The following is a 26,549-nucleotide window of genomic DNA, read 5'->3' as shown; positions in this document are numbered from 1 at the left end:
AGCCACATAATGTTCATTCCTCTCTCATTTCTTCCACTTCTTTTTTAGGTTGTACCACAAAGCCATAGGAAATGATGAACATGATCTTTCTCTTTAAAATCTGGTTTGGTTTTCCCAAGGTGCAGAAGGAGAAAATGCTCATGCCACACCTGAAGGGCAGAGCAAGTGTGAATAGTGGAATTTTCCTTCTCATCTCTGCACCATTTGTCAAGGTCTAAATCCCATTTTACAGCCTCAGGGATTTTTTTCCTCCTTTGTAAGCAAAGCTTCTTTTGGTTGCTGGAGGGACAAATACCATAATGGAAACAAATCGAATGACAAGTAGAGGGATGTGGGTAGGGGAATTTAGGAGGGCCATCTTTCTAGTCCAGTCCTGTACCAGAGCTTTCTCACCAGTGAGGGAGCAAGAAAGAGGAAAGTGAAGGGAGCAATGGGAGGGAAGAAGCCAGTGAAAAGGTGACTCCAGGGGCCAGTGAAACCCCCAGCAGCTGGGGGGCCAGAGGACATTTTAAAAAGTAATGTTCTGGGCGCCTGTGTGGATCAGTTGGTTGGGCAACTGCCTTCAGCTTGAGTGGTGATTCTGGAGTCCTGGGATCAAGTCCCGCATAGGGTTCTGTGCTCAGTAGGGAGTCTGCTTCTCCCTCTGACTCTCCCCCTCTCTCTCATTCTCTCTCTCTCAAATAAATAAAGAATATCTTTTGAAAAAATAAAATAAAAATTGATGTCTCAGGGTGCTTGTGTGGCTCAGTCATTAAGCATTTGCCTTCAGCTCGGGTCATGATCGCAGGGTCCTGGAATAGAGCCCTGCCTCCAGTTCCTTGCTCAGCGGGAAGCTTGCTTCTCCCTCTCCCACTCCCCCTGCTTGTGTTCTCTTTCTCACATCTCTCTCTGTGTCAAATAATAAGTAAATTCTTAAAAAAATAAAATAAAATAAAAAATAAAAATTGATATTTCCAGCTCCATTTCAAAGTGTCTATGGATGGAACTGGAGGGGATTATGCTAAGTGAAATAAGCCAAGCAGAAAAAAATAATTATCATATGGTTTCACTTATTTGTGGAACATAAGAAATAGCATGGAGGACATTAGGAGAAGGAAGGGAAAAATGAAGGGAGGGGGTAATTAGAAGGGGAGACGAACTATGAGAAACTATAGACTTCAGGAAAAAACTGAGGGTTTCGGGGTGGGAGGATGGGTTAGCCCAGTGATGGGTATTAAGGAGGGCATGTATGGCTTGGAGCACTGGGTATGATATGCAAACAATGAATCATGGAATACTAGATCAAAAACTACTGATGTACTGTATGGTGACTAACATATGAAATGAATGGAACGGAATGAAACGGAATGGAATGGGCAAGAGAAAAAACAAAACCAAAAAAACATAATGTGTGTGTTTCCTGACCTAAATGTCTCCTCTCCCATCTTCAAAATATTCTCCTGAACCCTCTCATCTTCTGTGTACAAGACTTTTGAAATATTGAGGAAGAACTGAGTTTCACACCTAAATCAACCAGATACAAAAGCAAAAGAGCTAATGTGGAAGGGAAAAGAAGCAGGGAGACTGGAAGACCACAAGAAGAGAAGCGCAACGAGAAAAGGGAGGAACTAGGGAATGATGGCTGACTCTGCCCAAAATTTTCCTCCTGGAGCTTACAGCTTAACATCTGCCTCCTCCATAGACTGTAAGGTCCAGGAAAACACCTTTCATTCCTGCAGTCCCTGGGGAGCAGCAGTGGGGCTGCAGTGGGGCAGGTCACAGGGGTCACAGTTGCTCCTTCACACCTGTCCCTAGCACCTGCCCTCATGCCCAGCCCTGGAGGCCTCCGTAAATGTGGTTAGTCTCAAATCAGGTCTTACATAAGGAGACAAGGGCAGAGGAACTCTTTCCCCTCAGTGACTGAATTAATTCTAGCCTTCTTGGGTACAGAAAGAGAAAAGGGCTAAAACGAATTTAGACTGATCTGATAACATATAAACAAACAAACAAAAAGACACACAAACCAAAACCTCAGCTGAACATGATCTGGGCTCAGACACCTGGACAAAGAAATCCAGAGGTAACTCTCGTAGGCTGGGCAAGCCCAATGTGCTCTAACATATGGGGCACCTGTCGTTTGTCCACCTATGTATACTTTGTGCTTGACTCTCCCTCAGAGTAAAGTCCTTTAGACTCAGGGGCTCTTCTGTACTAAAAAAAAAAAAAGCACCTGCACGTGCTGTTACCTTGCCATTGTAACTGGGGGTTATAACTTTACTAGATTGTTTTTCCCTAAGGTTCTGGTGGTTAGCACGAGAAGTACATGCAGACAGCACTCCTAAAAATTTCTTTCACAGGGGTGCCTGGGTGGCTCAGTGGTTTAAGCCGCTGCCTTCGGCTCAGGTCATGATCTCAGGGTCCTGGGATCGGGTCCCGCGTCGGGCTCTCTGCTCAGCAGGGAGCCTGCTTCCCTCTCTCTCTTTCTGCCTGCCTCTCCATCTACTTGTGATTTCTCTCTGTGAAATAAATAAATAAAATATTTTTTAAAAAAATTTCTTTCACAAAGGCTTATTCCTGTCAAAGTGTTACACATTTATTACTTTTGCTTACTTAAAGACTATAAAGTTAATCTTCACTTTTTTTTAAGATTTTATTTATTTATTTGATAGAGAGAGAGAGGTCACAAGTAGGCAGAGAGGCAGGCAGAGAGACATGCAGGGGGCCCCCCTGCTGAGCAGAGAGCCTGATGCGGGGCTCCACCCCAGGACTCTGAGATCATGACCTGAGCCCAAGGCAGAGGCTTAACCCACTGAGCAACCCAGGCACTACATTTTTAATGGTAGTTTTATTTGGAAGAAAGTGACTATTAATAAATGAACATTTCAAGTGGTGGGTAAAATACTTACACTCAGGGGATTAATGCTTTTAGCTTCCATTAGGTTTTCCAAGAGATTTTTTTTTAATTCACTAATAACACATCTATGCGTTATTGGTTTATATGCTCTTCTATAATGAGAAATTAAACCAAGGCCTTGAAGCCTGGCAAACCTGACTTTTAATTCCACTCAGTTTGACCACGGACAAGTTTCTTAATCTACTTAACCCTCAAATTTCTCCTCCATTAAAAAAGGACTGTACTTCTGACTAAATTTAATGAAATCAATAGTGTGGATAAAGCACATTATGTGACATTAAAATAAATGGTGGCGATGATACCACCATTTTAAAAATGTTTGTTTATTTGACACAGAGAGAGCACATGCACAAGAGCAGGGAGCCTCCTGCGGGTTATGACCTGAACGGAGAGCAGATGCTCAGCCGACTGAGTCACCCAGGCACCTGACAACATCATTTTAAATATTATTTCCATATCGTTTAGCCTCTACAACTTCTCTCCCCCAGAAAAAGGATCTATATTCAGAAGGAAAGAAAGTGAGATACCATATATAGATCTACCTTCCAGCTTGAGGTCATTCCTTTTTTCAAGGTAAAGCTTAAAGCTTCTCAGTTGTCCAGTGAGTTCTATGCAGAGAATGGAATAAACAGGACACCCAGCACAGGAAGACCAGCGCAGTTAACCTAAAGTATCCATTCCCTTACACCACCCACTTAGAATGCCTTCCCCTATCAGCCTAAATCTTCTTCCTTCCTTCCGAACAAGCTCAAGTCATAAATCTAGTATACAGCTTTCTTGAATCACGGAAGTTCACAACTTCAACCTCCAAACAGCTCACAGGCTATAAGCCTGCCACAGAGCCTTGCTCATGGTTGGCACTCTCCAAAAATCTGTTCACTGACCAGTTGGTTTCTTGATGTAGTTGTGGTGCCTAAGTACCCAGGTGGCCACACAAAGGCAGTGGGCCTTGGAATATAGCCCAAAGAAAGAAGCAGTACAGTGCACAAAGGGAGTGGTTTCTATTTTGCCCAGAGCTAGCCCTTAAAACTGTCCAAGTATTTCATACTCCTACTGATTCTAAAGGTTGAAAGTGCCTTCCAAGTTACCACACTTGTTCTGAGAGGTGAGTGCACAGCTTAAAGCCCTCTGCTCTGAGGACTTCCTCCCCAATCCAAGACCAAACCAATTTCTGAACCCACAGCTGATACGATCAGAAATGTCTACGTTTCCTCTGAGCTGGGCCAACCAGGCTCTCCAGAAAGAGACTGTGTACAGACAGATCCAGAGACTGAGAATCAGTTAGTGATTTCTCTAGATCTGGAAGGGGATCTGGCTGGAGTGACCATGTGGAGTCCATACTCACTGATAAAAGAACAGAGGGCTAGTCTGCAGAGAGAAGCAGAAGAATGTTACAGACACCATAGAGAAGCAGAGACCAGACTAGGTAACATCAGGGAGAGATGCCCAGCCACCTCAGTTCTCCACTGTACATCTTGTTGATGAGGCCCATGGAGCTTCCTATTTTGAGGTTCCCATACTCCACAGCCTGGAGAGTATGGAACACTTGAGTAATAGTGCTCAGGAGTTCAAATTCTGGAGCCAAATCTGTCTGAGTTGAAAGCCTGGCCTTGCTACCACTAGCAGAGTGCTACAAAACAAACTGTTTTGTCCTTTGTTAATCTGAATTAAATATACACATCTTTAGTAACATCAGTGTGTTAAATTCCAAAATCTCTAAAGCTTATTATAATCATTATTGCCTGTTAGTAAGAAGTAAGTGCTTGAATTCAGTAAGTCTATGATAATGAGATAGTCTTGCTTTTTAGATTCATTAAAATCAATCAATTCCTACCTTTTAAAATAAGCAGAAAGAGAACCTACACCCATTTGGGATGAGCTAGTCCATGGTGCCAGACTAGGCTCAAGGCTCTCTGGCTGGGCCATACTCACTAACATCTAGAGGGAAACAGACATGACAACAGTCTTACCCTTCAGGAAAAATCCCAAGAGAAGCAGGACTATTTCCATTTTGATCCTCAATGATTTCAACTATCCTGGCAGAGATTTTTACATTAGCTACATTAATTATTAATTCAGCAGAAATTTCAGACTACTTGATGCCTTTTTTAAAAATAAGAAACACAGATGGGCCTTTATAGCACAAATGTAGGCCCCTGGCCAAGGCAGGCCAAGGGAGGCCGTGTTTAGGGGGCCAGGCATCCGATAACTGTGCCTAACACCCATGATTCCTGGACAAGAGAGATCCCTGTGCTTAGCTAGTTCCTGGATAATAGATGGGAGGAAGCATTTTCATCCAGCTGAGCACTCTTTTTTTTTTTTTTTTTTTTTTTTTGACACACAGGGATCACAAGGTAGGCAAAGAGGCAGGCAGAGAGAGAGGAAGGGAAGCAGGCTCCCCACTGAGCAGAGAGCCCAATGTGGGGCTCGATCCCAGGACCAATGTGGGGCTCGATCCCAGGACCCAGGACCCGGGGCCTGGGGCCATGACCCGGGCTGAAGGCAGAGGCTTTAACCCACTGAGCCAGATGCCCCCCAGCTGAGCACTCTTAAAAGTGAACTGCAGTTTTTTTTAACATTCAAGATCCCCACCACCTGGGAAAACAAATAGAAAAAATTTTGAGACCCAATTTACTAACATAGTTTGCAAAGTTCCTAGTAGCTTGCCTGTAACAACACTGTGATGAAAGGAGGCTCTGTGAATGAAGCACATTTTCCCTGTGAAATATACACAAGGTGAAAAGCCAAGGAGACATTCTGCTTTCCCCCCGGAACTCAGAATGTTGGAAAAGAGTGCTCACTCTTACCCTGACACCAAGAAAAAGCCAGATAAACTACAAAATTATAACCTGTCCAAAACCTATATAAACAAATAAAAAGAAATCACCTAAAAGATTTAAACGAATTGTGGAAGGTTTAAGTATGGGCTAACATGAGCCGGGATGTAAGGGGAGCTCCTAGCTACCTGCAGGCTCTTCTCCCTAGAGTGGTTGCAGGCTGGGAGTCTGGAGAGAGCCTCTGTCGGGGCGGGGGGGGGGGGGGGACCAGGAGGAGAGGAGATGCCCAGGAAAGGCTTATTTCTCCCTGTGGAAAAAGCCTTCAGATGCGGGGGGGGGGGGCATGAGGGAGGGGTTTAGCAGCCCTTTAACTGGACTCTAGGGTACAGGTGAAGACCCACTGCAGCTTGAAGAAGATTAAAAGAAAACAAATAAAAATCCCTACTTCTGGGGGAGGCATAGAAAACTCTCCCAAAGAATGTCTGCCCAAAAATCTGGTTCAAATTATTTTAAAGCCCCTGCAAACACAGCCCAGCTCCAGTGCGTCATGAGACTTCATTCCGTACCTACAGCGGTGACAGAATGTGGAGCAGCAGCCCCTCACTACATGATGGCTTCACCATCTCCAAAGCACACTGCATAGGAGGCAGGCTCTTCAGGGACTCTGCCTTTCTCTCCAGCATCTCTGGACAGCCCTGGCTCATCCCAAAGCAAGAAGCAAGGACAGGGGCTGATCCTCAGGAGGAGGACACACGCTTCCACCCTCCCCAAGGCTGCTGTTCACAATTGCTGCCGCTGTCACAGTGAAGGCCCGGAGTCCGGAGGTCTTCTCAGAACCTCTGCCACCGCTGCCTCCCTTCCTCAGCTGTGCTGGCCCCACTGCTTCATCCTGCAGGCATCCTTTTTTCAACCTGTGCCCTGCAGAGCAAGCTTGCACCACTCGGGCTGCAGTTTCTAGTGAGTACTAGGGGCCTACGGGTAGAGTACTCCTCTTGACTAGACTAGAGGGTCAATAAAACACTCCTTCTCATGCTTCTCCTGCTAGTCCATAAAGCAAACAATTGAAGTCATTCTATACTCATGGAGTCTCTTTTGCTACAGTCCTCAAAGGATTTCTGTTTAACTACTTTCACTACATAGGATCATTCCAACTTGTAAAATAAACAGAGGGACTGATAAAAGTATCACCCTACATTAGAGATGAGGAAATTCAGGGAATAAAGACATCTTTTCCATCCAATTAACATGTGATTCTTGATCTCCTATAATGTGTTTAATTTAGCCTACCAGGCCATTAAGCAATCTTAGTTGGGATTTCTACCCTTAAGTAAGACATGCCTATGTTATTACATAAGACTTGAGAACATGTCCAACCAACAACTAAAATATATATCAGTACTTGGAATAAAAAGGAAAAATCCAAGCTAGACTGTAGTCAAATGCTCAAAAACACGTATGAGAGGGATACCAACTATTATAGGCATTCAGAAAAGACAGGGAGGCTAGCCTGGCCTGGCCCATCCCGCGAAGGGCTCCTGGGAAGGCCAGGCTTGAGGGAAGCCCTGGAGATTCAGACAGGCAGGCAGAGTACTGCTGGTAAGAGTAATCACAAATGGTGGGGCGTCTGGGTGGTGCAGTGGGTTAAAGCCTCTGCCTTCGGCTCAGGTCATGATCTCAGGGCCCTGAGATCAAGCCCTATATCGGGCTCTCTGCTCAACAGGGAGTCTGCTTCCCCCTCTCTCTCTGCCTGCCTCTCTGCCTACTTGTGATCTCTGTCTGCCAAATAAATAAATAAAATCTTTTAAAAAAAAGAAAAAAAGAGTAATCACAAATGGGACCTAGACAGAAGAAAGGGAGACCCAGGGAGGCTAGCAGGTGGGTGGACCTAAACGAGGATGCTTTCCAATCACTCAAATAGAACAAACAAAAGAAAGAGCTTTTTCATGAACAGTGCCAGGTACGGAGCCAAACCTCAGGATATACAGATGACTCAGACATCTCCCTGTCCTCGGGGAGCAGACAATGGGATGGCGAGGCAGAAATCCTTCCCCAATACCAAATTAACATAAAAACCCAGCTTTTTAAAAAAAATTACTTTCAAGCAGCAGTAAGAATTTTTGCCTTGGTATAATAGAACATAAACTTTGAAATCAGATCTGACAGATCCTGACTCTCTATCTCTTGTAACACGATGGCTTTAAGCAAATTACTCAACTTGTTTTTTAATTTGCAGTTTTGACATCTTCAAAATGAAAGTAATAACGCCTACTTTCCAAAGCTGTAAAGATACAGAAGCATACATGAAAACTAACTAACACTCAATAAATTTAGCCAATATTTCTAAACAAAGTTGAAACACTTCTTCTTGGACTTTCTAGTTTCTTGCTTGAAATCTGTGCCTTTGGTTAGGTTGTTAACTCCACAGGTTTTTTCAAGGTCAGACCGTGTAGAATTCTGGTCTGGAAGCCAGCAGTGAACTGAAGGACTAAAGCTTTAGTAGTGCAACTGTTGAAAGCAGATCAGACTCCCTGGCTAATAAGCTCGGTCACAACCTGCAGACACTCTGGAAATAGAAGCCATCATGATGGGAGAGGTCCTCTCCAAGACAAGGAGGAAGAACGCTTGCTGGTAGCAATACTCCCCTCTCCTGTGTTTTTATAACCTGCTACCACCAGTGGGAAGACATTGAGGGTGTCTGAAGGGCCAAGAGTCAGGTAATCGGGTTCTGCTTCTGAGTTTTGTTTTTGGCACTACAAAGGAGAAAGCAGAGAGGTGGCCCCAGATAGTGAGAACATACTTTTCTCTAAAGCAACAGGTCAGGATTAGCCTTCAGCCCCCTGGAACAGCCTCCCACAAGAAGGTGGGTGCCAAGAGGAAGAGAAGGACACTGATGGTGCCTATGATGTACTAGGACAAAAAACAAAGTAGATGCTGTCCTCGTATGTAAAGCCATTCTCATTATCTCTGCTTCTCCAGTTTCTCCCTCCAACAGAACGAGGCATTCACAAGGCACTATTTACACATTCATCTTCTACCAATCCTGTGAGATGGGGATTATCTGCATTTTACATGTGAGGGAACCAAGACTTGGAGGGAAAGTAATGGGCTAAAGCTGTTTGCTGGCAAAGACTGTGCAGTCTTAGTTCACATCTGGAAAGGCAGGAATCATCACTGACATTCTCCACATTAGAAAAGATGGTCACCTCCAGAATCAATATTGTCTAGACAATGATTCTAAGAAATCCTAATACAATGAATGACCATTTTCTATAATATGGATTGTGGTTATCATCATGACAACATTTTCATTAATACATGCTTGGTGCCCTTCACCAAAATCCAGCATTTCAGATCATAAACAAATGGCATCCATTCAGTCTTTAGATCGCCACTATGTATCTGAGAAACTCCTATGCCTGACACAGGTTACCAAAAAAATGAAATTCCACTCTTCTCCTAGTATCCCAATATGAACAACGCAAAGGCATAAGTCACAATATACATCACCAGTGCTCGGTGGAGCAATGGGTTAGCTAGTCTCCAAGGTGGCAAATGTGACAGCAGAAAAACTCCTTCAAACTATGCCCCCACCCCCAAGATATCTGCATCCTAATGCCCAGACACTGTAGGTCAGGTTACATGGCAAAGAGAATTAAAGTTGCAGATGGAATGAAGGCTGCTAAGCAGCTGACCTTAAAATAAGGAAGGCCAGGGTAATCCCAAGAATCCTTAAAAGTGGAAGACAAAGACAAAAGAGAAAAAAATGGAGATGGAGACACGAGAAAGACTAGCCAGATGTTGCTGGCTTTGGAGCAAGATGGAGGAAAGGGGCCACAAGCCTAGAAATGCATGCAGCTTCTAAAAGCTAGAAAAAGCAAGAGAAAGGATTCCCCACAGCACCTTCAGAAAAGAATGCTGCCCTGGCTGACACCTTGATTTCAGTCTGGTGAGACCTGTCTCAATGTCTGAGCTATAGAACTGTAATAAAAAGAATTTGTGCTGTTTTAAGCCATTAAGTTTGGGGTGATTCAATACCGGACTTCAAGCTCTATTACAAAGCTGTCATCAAGAGAGCATGGTACTGGCACAAAAACAGACACATAGATCAATGGAACAGAATAGAGAGCCCAGAAATAGACCCTCAACTCTATGGTCAACTAATCTTCGACAAAGCAGAAAAGAATGTCCAATGGAAAAAAGACAGCCTCTTCAATAAATGGTGCTGGGAAAATTGGACAGCCACATGCAGAAAAATGAAATTGGACCATTTCCTTACACCACACACGAAAATAGACTCAAAATGGATGAAGGACCTCAATGTGCGAAAGGAATCCATCAAAATCCTTGAGGAGAACACAGGCAGCAACCTCTTCGACTTCAGCTGCAGCAACGTCTTCCTAGGAACATCGCCAAAGGCCAGGGAAGCAAGGGCAAAAATGAACTATTGGGATTTTATCAAGATCAGAAGCTTTTGCACAGAAAAGGAAACAGTTAACAAAACCAAAAGACAACTGACAGAATGGGAGAAGATATTTGCAAACGACATATCAGATAAAGGGCTAGTGTCCAAAATCTATAAAGAACTTAGCAAACTCAACACCCAAAGAACAAATAATCCAATCAAGAAATGGGCAGAAGACATGAAGAGACATTTCTGCAAAGAAGACATCCAGATGGCCAACAGACACATGAAAAAGTGCTCCACATCACTTGGCATCAGGGAAATACAAATCAAAACCACAATGAAATATCACCTCACACCAGTCAGAATGGCTAAAATGAACAAGTCAGGAAATGACAGATGCTGGCGAGGATGCGGAGAAAGGGGAACCCTCCTACACTGTTCATGGGAATGTAAGCTGGTGCAACTACTCTGGAAAAAAACATGGAGGTTCCTCAAAATGTTGAAAATAGAACTACCCTATGACCCAGCAATTGCACTACTGGGTATTTACCCTAAAGATACAAATGTAGTGATCCGAAGGGGCACATGCACCCGAATGTTTATAGCAGCAATGTCCACAATAGCCAAACTATGGAAAGAACCTAGATGTCCATCAATAGATGAATGGATAAAGAAGATGTGGTGTATATATACACAATGGAATACTATGCAGCCATCAAAAGAAATGAATTTGCCATTTGCGATGATGTGGATGGAATTAGAGGGTATCATGCTTAGCGAAATAAGTCAAGCAGAGGAAGACAACTATCATATGATCTCCCTAATATGAGGAAGTGGAGATGCAACATGGGGGGTTAAGGGGGTAGGAGAAGAATAAATGAAACAAGATGGGATTGGGAGGGAGACAAACCATAAGTGACTCTTAGTCTCACAAAACAAACTGAGGGTTGCTGGGGGGAGGGGGTTTGGGGGGGTGGGGTTATGGACACTGGGGAGGGTATGTGCTTTGGTGAGTGCTGTGAAGTGTGTAAACCTGGCGATTCACAGACCTGTACCCCTGGGGATAAAAATACATTATATGTTTATAAAAAATAAAATTAAAAAAATTTTTAAAAAAAGTTTGGGGTGATTTATCATAGCAGCCATAGAAAATGGATACGGCAACTAACACTTCCACCCCTCATGGTGGGGCAAGCGGATCCTGCCATCAGGAATAAGAAATTGTGCCCCCTCCCCTTGAATTTGGGCTGGGCCTGGGACCACCCCAACAAAAAGAACTTGGAAGTGACTTCACAGAACTTCAAGCTCAGTGATCAAGAAGTCCTGGCAGCTTCCGCTTCATCCCCATCAGAGACCTGAGCTTCACGGTAAGAAGTCTAGACTACCCTGCTGGAAAACGGCCACATGAAGAGGACCTGGAAGATGAGATGCCACCATGGAAAAAGAGACCACATGAGGGTACACCAAGACGCCATCCACACAGCCCCAGCTACTGCCCCAGTTGCCATCTGATTACAAACGCTTAGGGGGATCAGCTTGTCGGGTATTTTGTAAATCACAAAAAGGTATGAAATTTTGTCAAATAACTTTTCTGTCACTATTGAGATGCTTATGTAGTTTTTGTTCTTTATTCTACTGATAAGGTGTACCACACCAATTGATTTTCAGATGTTAAATCAGCCTTGTGTGCCTGGGATAAACCATATATGGTCATGGTGTATAATCCTTTTTATATGTTGCTGGATTTGGTACTAGTATTTTGTTGAAGCTTTTCATATCTACATTCATAAGAGATACTGGCCTATAGTTTTCTATTCTTATAATATCTTTGTATGATTTTGGTATTAGGGTAATACTTGCCTGATAAAATGAGAAGTGCTCCCTCCTCTTCTATTGTTGAGAAGGGTTGTGAATTGGTATTTATTCTTCTTTAAATGTTTGTAGAATTTGCCAGTGAAGCCATCTGGTGTTTTACTCTTTTTTTGATACTGAAATTCTGTAAATGAACCAATGTGATTCTATGGTCTAGAAAAAAGGGAAAAGGATATTCCTACCGTGTACTGCATGGGTTAAGCACGTCTGGACACTTTCCACATGTGAGATGCATATTTTTTGCAGGTATCCAACAAACTAACAAAATTCAAAGGAGGTCCCCACAGTGAATTACATCATATGAAGAACATTTAAGGGGCTTAATGTTTACTTAAAAATGGGATTTAGGAAGCAAGTCTATAAACACTTCAGAATTGCCCTTAAAAAATTAAAAAAAAAATTTTTTTTTAAACCTGCCTGGCATTAGTCAATACTCAAAGTCCATCCCAAGGCACAACAAATCATTCATTTATTCAACAAACACTTATTCTGCATTTCCTTAGAGGGAGGCTGTTAGGTAACAACAGACTGGTAATGTCAAGTCTAGGAGCAGAGATAAGACAAGCACACAAAAACCAACCAACCATAATAACACAAAGGAGGGAATGAGAGGTGTTATGAGAGTAGAACAAAATCTACTTTGGAATTCAGAGGCAGGAGTCTTTATTTCCCACTGGCAGGATCAGAGATACCTGGAGAAGGAAGCATTGAGTTGAGCTTGAAAGGTGTTTACTATTTTTGTGTGGAGAAATATATTAAGGGGTCATTCCAGGTGGAAAGAAAGCAGACACAAAAATTTAGAGGCGGAAACAGAGTCAGACAATATAGTGGAACAAAGCTAAAGAAAGAAGAGTAAAGAGTAAAGAAGAGTAAAAAAATGTAAAAGAAGTAAAAGGAGCCGGGGGGGGGGGGGGGTGGGAGGTTGGGGTACCAGGTGGTGGGTATTATAGAGGGCACGGATTGCATGGAGCACTGGGGGTGGTGAAAAAATAATGAATACTGTTTTTCTGAAAATAAATAAATTGAAAAAATTTTTTAAAAAATTAAAAAATAAAATTTAAATAAAAAAGAAGTAAAAGAAGAATAAAGAAACATACATGTAAAAATATTAATTATTGGGGGATAAAACCAGAAGAGTGCCAAATAAAGTACAAAGAGCTCATACTCCAAGCTACAGAGAATGACAATGTAGAGGTATCATTAAAGGTTTTAGGGGGTGCCTAGGTGGCTCAGTTGAGCATCTGCTCCACCTCCTAGATGGAGGTCCCTCTTCCTCTTCCCCTCCCCCTGCTCATACTGTCTCTCCCTCTCTCAAATAAATAAGGGTTTTAGAAAATACAAATGCTGTGTGTTTATTCCTGCTATAAGTTGGAGGCAAACAAAGAAGAGGCAGAAGACTTAGACAATGGTTAATCAGGAGGAATGAAGTCCTGAAGCGGGTCACAGGAAGGTCACAGTGGGAATGGACATTAGAAGAGAGACCCATGAGATTATTTCAGAAACTGAATCAACAAATTCCAGACCTGAATTGTCAAATCTAAGATACTGTGAAAGCAGAGCAGAGGAAGAACTGGCTGGGGGCACAGAGGTGGCATAGTGAATATGGAAGCACAGTGTTATTACCCAGCTGAGTGTTTAGTATAGAACGAGGGAGTGTTCTCACCATAGTCTTGCTCCCAGCACTTCTCAACCCTCTCCCAACTCATCACACCCCTCAGGATGCTCAGCAAGAAAATGCCTGAAAAGAACAGTCAAACACTGAGCCAATCCACTCTCGCAGATGCTAGGTTACTCAGTGAGACTGGTTACTCAGTGAGACTCTCCATGAAGGTAAAGGCTGGCTGCCCCCTCAATCAGATCCCCAGACAGACATCTAGACAGTTGCCTTCTGGTCCTGAGCCCACCATTCATTACCTCTGAAACCTTAAAAGATGTACTAAGTCTCAATTTTTTCATTTGTAACACAGGGATGATAACCTATTTCACGGGTTTGTGAGATTACAGGAGGATACGGAACACTGCGAGACACACAAATGCCAGAGGTCATGAGAAGCTCTCTGACAGCAGAAACTACAACAAATTCATGTCTGTATCCTTCATGGAACTCTAGAAAAAGAAGGAGCAAGATAGGCGAGAAAATACCAGAGCCTGGGCCCCACAGGCAGCCTGGCATTCACCAAGGAATACTGCCTACCAGATCTTTGAGAAGATCCCACATCCAGAGAAATAAGTGGAACCTTAATAATCATCTACATCTACCTCCTCCCTTAACAGATGGGAAGTTTCATGCTGAGAGAGGCCCAGTGATCTGTCCGAGGTCTTTAGTGGCATATGGGAATATGAACAATAACACATTACATTTTAGATGGTGCTTTTACCCGTATCAGCTTACAAATAGGCTTCGAGCTGGGTGGGAAAGAATACTTAAGATTCCCATTTTTAGCCTGAGGCTGAATGACTTGTCCAGGAAGGATTCAAATCCAGACAGTCATACCCCCCAGTCCACGGCTCTTTCCCTACACAGCAACTGCACGCACGCACAATTTCAAGCAAAATCATTTCAGCATTCAATATATTTCAAACTCCAAATTCTGTTTGTTTCATCCTGCCTCCAGCAACATTTGGCATTCAGCCTTCCCTAGTAGGATTCTAACGACCTTCTTTTTTTTTTTTTTAAGATTTTATTTATTTATTCGACAGAGATCACAAATAGGCAGAGACGCAGGCAGAGAGAGAGAGAGAGGAGGAAGCAGGCTCCTCGCTAAGGAGAGAGCCCAATGTGGGTCTCAATCCCAGGACCCTGGGATCATGACCTGAGCCGAAGGCAGAGGCTGTAACCCTCTGAGCCACCCAGGCGCCCCACGACCTTCTGTCTTAAAGAAAAACCAGTTCCACAGCCACGATGGCACCAGAAATATTTTTTTTAATGAATCATCAAAACTGGGTCTTTCCAGATAAATCATCTTCACAAAGTATATCCCCACATGTGTATCATTCAAGATGTATATCATTATTGCACTAAATACATTGGATTAGGGTGCTCAAAGAGCAACAAAACCCATTAATTGAAGCAATATATAAGTACTAAGAAGGCAGTTTTAGCAAATGGGCAGAACACTGAAGTAAAGACTTCCAGAGTTTAAAACTAATTTGCATTATGGAAGGTTCTCAACATTAAGGGACCAACATTGAAAATTATGCCGATAATTCTAGTCATCTGCATCCAAAGAATCTCTACCTGAATGTGTTTTTATGCGAGGGAAGAAAATGCTAAGAAGCAATCCACGTACCACTGTCTCAATGCCCTCTTTACTGAACAGGGCCTGTCCTCCCACCACAATCCTTATTGCAGGAGCAAGGCATGCATGTTCTGCTGCCCTGTTTTAACTCAACGGAAGAGGATTAACCCGGCTCAGTCTCCTAAAGGCTGCACTGGCTTGTCATCCGGGGATCACAAGTGCGCGGACACCTCCAGGAGCTAGTTTCAACGCGCGCGGGCGCCAGGCTGCGTACCCTCCACCGTAACCTGCGTTTCACTACGCAGGCTTGTGGACAAGCCTCCGCGGTTGGCAGTAGTTTCTGGAAAGCATCTGCACTCGCTCAAGTTCCCTCTCCTTCTCGTTATCTCGTAAACGGCGACACAACTCCCCCACCCCCGCCGGGTCAGCGCGGGTAACGGATCCTAACAGCCCAGCAGCCCTCAGGGGACCAGGCACCTGCCTGGTGATGGCACCAGCCCCGCCGGGCGTGGAGAACCCCAGGGATGCCTGGCACTGGCCGCCCCCCGCAGCAGCGAGGCCGAGACGCCCGGCCCGCACCCCACCGCCTTCCCACGCAGGGCGCTGCCGGGGGGCTGCCAGTGCCGGCGAGCGCGGGGAGGAGACCCGCCCCAGAGACTACGCCCCCACCTCCATTAATAAAACGCAAGGGGCAAAGAAGCTCCATTTACCGACATGAGTGATCACTGTGGCCAGTCGCCGGCTGAGCTCCTGGGGGGCCATTTCTTCCTGTAACCAAAACCGCATTTCACCGAAAAGCCACTCAGTATGTAAACAAAACAAAGCAACACGTAAGTGTTCCTGCGGCTGTCACGGATGGTGTTTCAAAGACATCTCCCGAGGATGCGCGGCCCTCACGCTCTTCCTCGCTCTCTTCAGGCACGAAACGAGTCCCTCCCAGCCCAGGCCAACTTTGCTGGGCCGCTCGGCCAGCCACGCCCTTCAGGGGATTGTCTCAAAGACTAAAATCCAGCAGCTTTCCCAACGTAACGTCTGGCTTTCGGAGAGAGGGAAATGGCAATTGTGGACGTAAGAAAAACAAGTCGCCCCAAATCCCGCTGAAACTGCGCGTCGGGCTGCCCCGGCCGAGGGAGCGCCCGGCTCTCTGGCTTTGCTGTCCCGGTGGGTCGGATCTTCGGCGCCGCCTTCCGGTGGGGTGAGGAAGAAGGCTGCTCCGCCGGTACGCGGAGGGAGCTCGGAGCCTGCGCGCACAGGGCGGAGGAGCGGGAGGAGCCGGAGGAGCCGAGGAGCCGAGGAGCTGAGGAGCGGAGGAAGGGAGGGCGGAGGCGGCGGGGGGCCAGAGGACCCTGCCCCTCCGCGCCGGCCGCCTCACGCCCCGCGGCGCGCCCAGCGCTCCCGCCTCCTCGCCCACCGCTCCCCGCCTCCGGCAGCGCGCACGCGCCCGAGCGCCGTCTGTTGCCAGGTGGAGAGCTGCGCCCCTGTCCCTGCGCGGAGCCCGTGGGAGTGGGTCGACTCACGGCGCGTCCTCTTAGCTTTTGGGGAGAGGAGACGGCGATTTAGGCGCTCCTGCTGGTACCGGGGTTCTGAGCACCTGCCTCGGCTCCCCTCCTTGCCTGCCAGTTGCCTGCAGAGTGGCCGAAGCGAGGAGGGGGCTGACAGGGAGAGGCGCAGCCATCCCGCCGGGCCGGCAGCTCGCACGGCCGCCCCTACCCCAGGGCTTGTCTCGCGCGGTAATCGGCTTGCGCTGGACGCACCTGCCCTCGGAGCCGGGAGCGCGGGCTGTGCGCCGACAGGGCTGGGCACGCATGTGCGCACACCCATCTCCACCCTATGGGCCTTTTCCTTTGTGCAGCTACTCCAGGGCGCCACCGCTCCGTCTGCCACGGTCAGGCGCGCCGCGGCTCCATCCTAACAAGGCTCTGGCAGAGACCCCACGCAGGGCTCTCCTCCCTGTCAGCCCCGGGAGCGTCTTCTCTGGGCCGCTCTCCCGCAGCAGTCGACGTCCTGCAGCTTCCTCAGATGGCCCCAGATACTACCTGACGCGTAGCGAAAGACTAACCTCGTTCCGCAGAACTCCACAGCCAAAGCCTAAGCAAACGCGAATCGGGTCAGGTTGTTCCTCAACCCATTCTACAACGGGGGACCCTAAGGATCTCTGGTCGCAAGAATGCCACGACCATCACAACTTCTTTTTTCCCCGCAGATTTAAGGCTTTTTTTTTTTTTATTGTGTTGTATTTAATTTATTTGACAGAGAGAGCACAAGCAGGCAGAGAGGCAGGCAGAGAGAGGAGGAAGCAGGCTCCCCGCTGAGCAGAGAGCCCGATGCGGGGCTCGATCCCAGAGATAATGACCTGAGCCAAAGGCAGAGGCTTTAACCCACTGAGCCACCCAGGCACCCCCATTACAACTTCTAAGCCAATGCCAGGAAGCTCAGCTTTCCTCTTTGACATGTAAAAAGCCAGACCCCAAACACTCCGGATCTAATTTCAAATAGAAATTTGAAATTCCTCGGGGGGGGGGGCGAGGACATTTTTATGTTTTCTGTAACAACTGTGAGCTGTGGTTAAGAGACGTTTCTCCACATATAACTTGAGTTTCACGTGGAAAATTACTCTCTCCTCTGAGGTGCGGTCTCCGCACTCTGCCTGCCCAAGTAGAGAAACCATTTTCATAGCAACCACTTGAAGATTCAGGAAACCGTTAAAGACACAAAAAAGTAAGACAACTCTGGGTTGCATTTCCATGGTGGTTTCTCTGCCTGTTCAAGAGTCACAGGTATTTTTGAGGAACCAAAGAAGTGTTTCTTGACGATCATAGTCAGAACCCCAGTGCCCAGAGTCAATTGTGAGTTTCCATCACTAGAAACAAGCACATTGCTAAGGAGGCAGATGATGTGCGGCATTCTGGCCTTTACGGATCTGGTGACCTCCGGCTTCCTAGACAGGCCCTTATGTGTGAAAATTATGAAAAGGAGGGAGAGTGGGAAGGGGGACAGAAGAGGGGGCAGAGGAAACTGATAAATAGGAATGAGATAGAAAAGAAACTGCACTCCTTTCCCACATCTGCACCTTCACAATCTTCAAAGGTTTCCATGGAGATGAATTGGCTGAATTTATGACAAGATGTAGCAGGCAGTGCCTGTCCTCAGAAACCAGTTCTGTCCCTCAACTCTAACATGTGCTCTTCCAGGGCCCCAACTGCTTTATGTGGGCTATGAGGAGGTGGGTCTGTGGTCTCCAAGTTCCCTTTTCCAGTACTGAAATCCTGACATTGTAACTAAGAAGATATGACTGCTCAGTGTGCAACAACCCATACCTTGACTTTTCCCCAAGAAAACAAATGGTCATGGCCTCCATTGTTCTTGTGAATACGGACATTCCTATTGTCTTCTCTTCTTCCTCTACATCCTCCTCCTTTTTGTGCCTCATTTTCTCCTTCCTAATTATGATCTATTTCCTATGTCCGACAAATCACATTGCTCCAATATCTGGCAAAATCAAGGAACAAGCCAGAATAGTCTGCCTCCTTCTCCAGTAAATCACTAAGCAATCAGTCACATCCGTTGCACATCTATCATATGCCCGGGGTTGTGATAGGTAGTGTCAAGTACAGCAACTGCCACCACCATGTAGTAAGTGACTACTCTGCCTGGTGCAATAGTAGGCATTTCACAGATGTCATTTAAGCCTCACAACCACCCTTTAAGGGCTTTAGTCTCATTTTACGATGTTGCTAGTACAAAGACGAGACTGTGTATTACTAGTCTTATGAATCTAGACCTTTTCTCTGCCTTCAAGTAAAGATTTGCCTAAGCTTGGAAAGAGAAACCACCTCCAAGCACTGCCAAGGTATATTTCATCTCTGTTCGTGAACTTTCAGCACAATGAAGAGAAAGAAAGGACCCACTTTGGGTGACACAGATGAGGGTAAGGGATGCCTAGGCATCACGGGTTCATCCAGTAGAGTCTAGATACATGGTTTTCAAAGTAACAGAATCACCTAAAATACAGCTGGTTTGTTTTTAATACAACTTCCTGGCTCCAACCTCCAGAGATCTGACTCAATAGTATGGAATGGAACCCAAGAATTTGCATTTTGAACAAGTCCCCAGGAAAACTGATACTGCTGGTCCTTGAACTACATTTTGAGCATCACTGGCCTAGAGCAGGGTTCTTTAAATTTCTTAGATTGCAAATCACAGTATGATATAAATTTTACCTCAAGACACAGTAGACATACAAACACATAATCAAAACAAAAGTTGTATGAACAATTTCTTTTCCTTCTTTTTCCTACACATGAAGCCCTGAAATACTTTCTATTCAATTTCAGTTTTAAAAAACAATGGCCCAGGGTGCCTGGGTGGCTCAGTTGGTTAGACATCTGCCTTCAGCTCAGGTCATGATCCTGGGGTCCTGGGATCAAGCCCAGCATTGGGCTCCTGCTCAGCAGGGAATCTACTTCTTCTTCTCCCTCTGCTGTTCCCCCCCACAACTTGTTCTGTGTGTGTGCATATGTGTGTGTGTGAATAAATTTGAATGAATTTTAAAATGAAATGAATGAATAAATTTTTAAAATTGAATGAATAAATTTTATTCATTTATTTCATTTATTTAAATTTATTTATTTATTATTATATTTATTTAAATAAATAAATTTATTATTTCATTTATTATAAATGAAAATTTATTTATTTATTTAAATTCATTGTATTTATTATTTATTTAAATAAATAAATTTATTATTTCATCTATTATAAATGAAAATTTATTTATTTATTTAGATTTATTATATTTATTATTTATATTTATTTAAATAAATAAATTTATTATATTTATTATTTATATTTATTTAAATAAATAAATTTATTATTTCATTTATTTAAAATTTATTCATCAAGTGAATAAATTTTAAAATTTTTTTAAATTAAATTAAAATTTTTTAAATGGCCCCAATTGGGGAAATTTGCATTTAGAAAGTAGGGTATTTAGTTATGTAAGAAAATGTCCTTATTCTTTTAGAGATATATACTGAAGTTTTTAGGGATGAAATATCACTGTCTGTAATTTAAGCTACCTTAGCAGGGAGAATAAATGAGATGAATACTAGGAAATGTTCATAATTATTAAATCAAGGTAGTATATGGGTTGTTTAAATATTCTACTTTTATGCATGTTTAAATCTTTTTCATAATAAGACGTTTTTTAGAATGATTGTTTGGATCTACTCAGTTGCTTGTATGACCTGTTGGGAGCTGCTACCAGCAGTTTGAAAAGCTCTGGGCAAGGGCAGAGCAGAGGAAAACAGAAGAGGGAGAGAAATGGTAGAGATAAGGGAAGGAAGGGAGGGAGAAGGTGACAGGAGATGGAGGATAAGGGAGGTAGAAGTGCACTCTGGGAGGGGGGAGGGGTACCACAAATGCCTCAAGATAATGTCCCTCTAAAGGGCCTCATCCTCCACATCCCACTCTATCTTCACTGTCATTCTGCATTGGACCCTGGGCTACTTGGCAACGAAAATACCTTATTCAGTTCTGTAAACCCCACAGTTCCTGGACCAAGCCCAGAATTAGAGAACATACATCAGTCAAAGCTTCTCATTTCACAGAGGCCTTGGAACTGTTTCAAGGTTGCAATGTTGCCTCTTTCCCCCAGTGCTGCCGAGTAAGATAACCCTCTCTGTGCCGGGAGCCCGGCTGTTCTCATGTGTAAGACCACATTCCTGTCTAAAGAGTCACACCATAGGGCATCTAATACACAGCTGACTGGATAGTCACCTCGACTCACACCATCTTGACAGTCATTCCACTGTCACCTTGCGTCTCCTAAAAACAGCTGCCCCTGGCACAGGAGAGCATGTGAGCATGCAAGTGCATGTCCTAGGAGGGGGACAGGACAGCTGCCTGTACCTCTGTACTTTCACTCTCCTCCCCCATATATGTCCTCTCTCATATTTAATCTATGGTCAAAATAATGTATTTTCTTTGCAGAACACATTAGCAAAGTACAAAAAACTGAAAGGAAGAGGTAGGAAAAAAGAGAATTGATCATAATTCCATCACCTGTAGGCCACTTGGAATTTTATTTTTTTAATTATTTTTATTAACATATAATGTATTATTTGCCCCAGGGGTACAGATCTGTGAATCATCAGGCTTACACATTTCACAGCACTCACCATAGCACATACCCTCCCCAATGTCCATAACCCAACCATCCTATCCCTACCCACCTCCCACCAGCAACCCTCAGTTTGTTTTGTGAGATTAAGAGTCTCTTATGGTTTGTCTCCCTCATGATCCCATCTTGCTTCATTTTTTCCTTCCCTACCTCCCACAACCCCCTGACCTGCCTCTCAAATTCCTCGTATTAGAGAGATCCTATGATAGTTGTCTTTCTCTGAATGACTTATTTTGCTTAGCATAATACCCTCTAGTTCCATCCCTGTCATTGCAAATGGCAAGATTTAATTTCTTTTGATGGCTGCCTAGTATTCCAGTGTGTGTGTGTGTGTGTGTGTGTGTACCACATCTTCTTTATCCATTCATCTGTTCATGGACATCTAGGTTCTTTCCATAGTTTGGCTATTGTGGACATTGCTGCTATGAACATTCAGGTACATGTGCCCTTCAGATCACTACATTTGTATCTTTAGGGTAAATACCTAGTAGTGTAATTGCTGGGTCCTGGGGTAGCTCTATTTTCAACTTTTTGAGAAAGCTCCCTACTGTTTTCCAGAGTGGCTGCACCAGCTTGCATTCCCACCAAAAAGGGTTCCCCTTTTTCCGCATCCTCCACTTGGAATTTTAAAGTATATTTGATGTATTATTTTCATTAATAGACTTTTTATTAGGCCTTTTTTAGGTTTGCAAAAAATTGAGCAGAAAATACTAAAAATACCCATAAACCCAGTCTTTCAAAACAGTTTCTCATATTATTAACATCCTTTATTTGTGTGGCATGTGTATTACAATTGATGAACGAATATGGATACATTATTATAGACTAAATATATAATTATACATAATTACAGACTAAAGTCTATACATTAAGGTTCACTGTTAGTATTGTACTATTCTATGTGTTTTGACTAAAGCGTAATGTCTTGTATGTATCCACCATTACAATTATACAGAATAGTTTCACTGCTTTAAAAATCTTCTATGCTCCACTGAGGGGGGGATCATCCTCCCTTCCCCTCAAATTTGGAGCAACCACTAATATTTTTACTGTCTCCATAGTTTCACCTCTTCCAGAATGTCATATAGCTGGAATCATACAGTATGTAGCCTTCTCAAACTGGCTTCCCAAATCACCAATATGTATTTAAGTTTTTCTGTGTCTTTTTATGGTTTGTTAACTTGTTTCTTTTTATCACAGAATAATATTCCTTATATTCTATTGTATAGCGGTATCTGTTTATACATTCCCCTACTGAAGAACATCTAGGTTGTTTCCAGCTGGGGGCAATTATGAATAAAACTGCTGTAAACACTGTACACAGGTTTTTATGTGGGTTTAAAATTTTTTAAAGATCTTATTTATTTATTTGACAGACATAGATCACAAGTAGGCAGAGAGGCAGGCAGAGAGAGGAGGAAGCAGGCTCCCTGCTGAGCAGAGAACCTGATGTGGGGCTCGATCCCAGGACCCTAGGATCATGACCTGAGCTGAAAGCAGAAGTTTTATGTGGGTTTAAAATTTTTAAATCATTTGGGCAAATACCTATAAATGCAATTGCTTGGTTGTGTGGTAAGACTATGTTTACCTTTGTAAGAAACTACAAACTGTCTTATAAAACCATTAACATACCCACCAACAGTGAGTGAGAGTTCTTGTTGGTTCACATCCAAAGTAGAATTTGGTCTTGTCAGGATTTTGGATTTTGGCTATTCTAATAGGTATTAGTGTTATCTCATAGCAGTTTAAATTTGCAACCACCTGATGATATATGACAGTAAGTAACTTTTTGCATGCCTATCAGTATATCTTCTTTGGTGAGGTATCTGCCCACTTCCCGTTCTTTTTTTATTGTTAGGGGATTTTTTTTGAATATTTTATTTACTTATTTGACAGAGAGAGAGAGAGCACAAGTAGGCAGAGAGGCAGGCAGAGAGGTGGGGGGGGGGGCGGTGAAGCAGGCTCCCTGCTGAGCAGAGAGCCCCATTCAGGGCTTGATCCCAGGACCCTGAGATCATGACCTGAGCTGAAGGCAGAGGCTTAATCCACTGAGTCACCCAGGTGCCCCTTATTGTTGAGTGTTTTGGGTTTTTTTTTTTTTTTTTAGATTTTATTTATTTATTTGACAGACAGAGATCACAAGTAGGCAGAGAGGCAGAGAGAGGAGGAAGCCGACTCCCGGCTGAGCAGAGAGCCCAATGCGGGGCTCAATCCCAGGAGCGTGGGATCATGACCCCAGCAGAAGGCAGAAGCTTTAACCCACTGAGCCGCCCAGGCGCCCCTTATTGTTGGGTTTTAACAGTACTTTGTGTATTTTGGACAGAAGCCCATTATCAGATACATGTTTTGCAGATATTGTCCCCCAGTCTCTGGCCTGTCTTTTCATTCTCTACACATTGTCTTTTGCAGAGCAGAGGTTTTTAATTTTAATGAATAATAATTTATCAATTTTTTTTCTTTCATGGATCATACATTTAGTATTATATCTAAAAGTCATTACCAAACCCAAGGTCACCTGGATTTTCTCTTACATTTTCTTCTAGAAGCTCTATAGTTTTGTGTTTTATATCTAGGTCTAGTCCATTTTTAGACAATATCTGTGAAAAATGTAAGGTTAGTGTTTAAATTCATTTTATTACATTAGATTCCTAGCTTTTCCAGCACTACTTGTTGAAAAGACTATCTTTTTCCATTGAATTTTCATTGTTCTTTGTTAAAAATAAGTTGACTATACCTGTGTGGGAATATATCAAGACATTTTATTCTGTTCAACTGATCTATTTGTCTATTCTTTCACCAACATCCTGCCATCTTGATTACTGGATGAGAATGTCTACAGCTGGGGCAGATGGGTGGCTCAGTCAGTTAAGCATCTCCCTTCAGTTTAGGTCATGATCCTGCAGTCCCGGGATCAAGCCCTATGTTGAGCAGGAAGCCTGCTTTTCCCTCTCTCTCTGCCTTTCCCCACTGTTCATGCTTGCTTGCTCTCTGTCTTGTGAGTTCTCTCTCTCTCAAATAAATAAATAAAATCTTTTAAAAAAGACTGTGGTCACTGTGTATATGTACATATCAGATATATGTGCGTTTTATTAAATTTTGCTATCAGTATTATACTCACTTCATAAATAGAATTTGGAAGGTTTCCTTATTTCTGTGCTCAGGATAGAATCAATAGCAACCAACTCATCTGTTCCTTAATGTTTCTCAGTAGAATTTTCCTATGAAATAATATAGTCCTGGTGATTTTGTGGATGGAGTTGTGGGAAAATAAAGTTTTCTGACAACATCTGTTTATTCTATGGTAACTAGCCTATATAGAATTTCTATCTTTTCTGGGATGTTTTGATAAATCATATTTTCTTGAAATTTCATCTGTTTCATCTAGGTTTTCAAATATATTACATAGAGGTGAGTGATGTGATGCCATATAATTCTATTAATTTTTTGCTTCTGTAATTATTTCTCCTTATTTTTATTTTGATTGTACTTCTTCTGTCTACCCAACTGTCTTTTATATTGTTATTTTTTAATATCTTATATCCATGAGTATTCCCATTTCTATTTTCTAATTTATGAATTTCTTCTTTTATCCTTCCAAACAACAACCCACCGCATGGGTGCTTATAGCAGTTATAGTCATAATTGCCAAAACTGGAAGCAATTGGTATGCCCTTCAGCAGGTGAATGAATAAATAAACTGTGGTACATCAAGACAGTGGAATATTATTCAGCACTAGAAAGAAATGAGTTACTAAGCCATGAAAAAACATGGAGGAAACTTAAATGCATATTGCTATGTGAAAGAAGTGATTACTTACTGAAAACGTAAACAGCTACTGTATAATTCCAACTACATGACTTTCTGGAAAAGGCAAAACTACAGACACATTTTTAAAAGATCAGTGGGAGTGCCTGGGTGGCTTGGCGGGTTAAGTGCCTGCCTTCGGCTCAGGTCATGATCCCAGAGTCCTGGGATTGAGTCCCAAGTCGGGCTTCTTGCTCAGAGGGGAGCCTGCTGCTTCTCTTCCCATGCTCCTCCCCTCTGCTCATGCTCTCTGCCTCTCTCTCTCTCTCTGTCAAATAAATAAATAAAATCTTAAAAAAAAATATCTGTGGTTGCCAGGGTTATGGGGGAGAGAGGAATGAATAGACAGAGCACAGAGGATTTTTAGGGCAGTACAACTACTCTTTACAGTATTACAATTGTGGACATATATCGTTAAAAATTCATCTGAACTCATAAAAGTACACCAAGAATGATTTCAAACAAATACAGTCTTTCAGTGATAATGATGTGTCAGTGTAGGTTCATCTGTTGTAACAAATGTATCACTCTGGTGGGAGATGTTGATAATGGGGAAGGCTGTGCATGGGTGGGGGCGGGGAGTGGGTACATGGGAAATCTCAGTATCTTCTGCTCAATTTTGCTATGAACCTAAAACTGCTGTGAAAACGTCTACAGACTTGCAAGTAGAAAATGAAAAAATTCTGGAGATCTAATGCCCAAGATAGTCACTATAGTTAACAACACTGCTTTATACACCTCAAAGCTGCTAAGAGACTAGATCTTAAATACTCTCACTATGCACAAAAATAATTATGTGACTTGATAGAGGTGTTAGCTAGCGTTATGGGGATAATTCTATTGCAATATATAAATGTGTCAAATCAACCCATTGTACACATTAAACAATGCGATATGTCATTTATATCACAATTTTTTAAAAGCAAGTCTATTTAAAAATTGTGTAATTTCTGTTTTGAGATGATTCAGAGGAATTTCTTAATATGTTTCTCACATTCTTGAAAATATAAAATTTTGTATTCTTCTCAGCCCACATCCCTTTATATTCTGACAGTTGTCTTCCATTCTTCCCCTCAGAGCCTCTAAAAATTAAAGATCATGGAGGGTTCCTCGCCCTAGAGCCCGCGACAGAGAAAGAACCCCACGGATCACAGGTGGACACATCTATCCGACCCCAAGGGCCTACCGAGTCTGAGGACCGATCCCACATCACCCAGCAGGAGATGAAGGCGGAGAAAACCAATTGACCAATCGCCATCACTGAATTGACCAATCGCCATCCCTGAAGCCCTGCTCTGTTCTTTGATTGGCTTTAATGGTGACGCCCCGTTCCGAATTCCTGGCTCGGATTGGTCTACTTCTTGCTTCTGACCTGGA

The 26,549-nt window shown here is 43.4% G+C and overlaps 1 protein-coding gene across 3 annotated transcripts in view; it reads right to left on the bottom strand.

Annotated features, from left to right (window-relative positions):
* MCF2L2 (MCF.2 cell line derived transforming sequence-like 2) overlaps nucleotides 1-16,572 on the bottom strand; it is a 251,185-nt gene extending 234,613 nt beyond the window's left edge. Inside the window, exon 1 of one of the 3 annotated variants that reach the window (XM_032339584.1) lies at nucleotides 15,897-16,572. In XM_032339584.1, coding sequence (XP_032195475.1) covers nucleotides 15,897-15,972 — 76 coding nt within the window. In that variant the 5' untranslated portion in view covers nucleotides 15,973-16,572. The remainder of the gene's footprint in view (nucleotides 1-15,896) is intronic. The other 2 variants (XM_032339564.1, XM_032339575.1) reach the window with 2 other exon arrangements.
* Between the last annotated feature and the right edge of the window lie 9,977 nt (nucleotides 16,573-26,549).

The sequence above is a fragment of the Mustela erminea genome, chromosome 1, assembly GCF_009829155.1.
Source record: "Mustela erminea isolate mMusErm1 chromosome 1, mMusErm1.Pri, whole genome shotgun sequence".
Taxonomy (NCBI): Eukaryota; Metazoa; Chordata; class Mammalia; order Carnivora; family Mustelidae; genus Mustela; species Mustela erminea.
The sequence above is the reverse complement of the archived record's forward strand: the minus strand, read 5'-3'. Positions and strand labels throughout refer to the sequence as shown.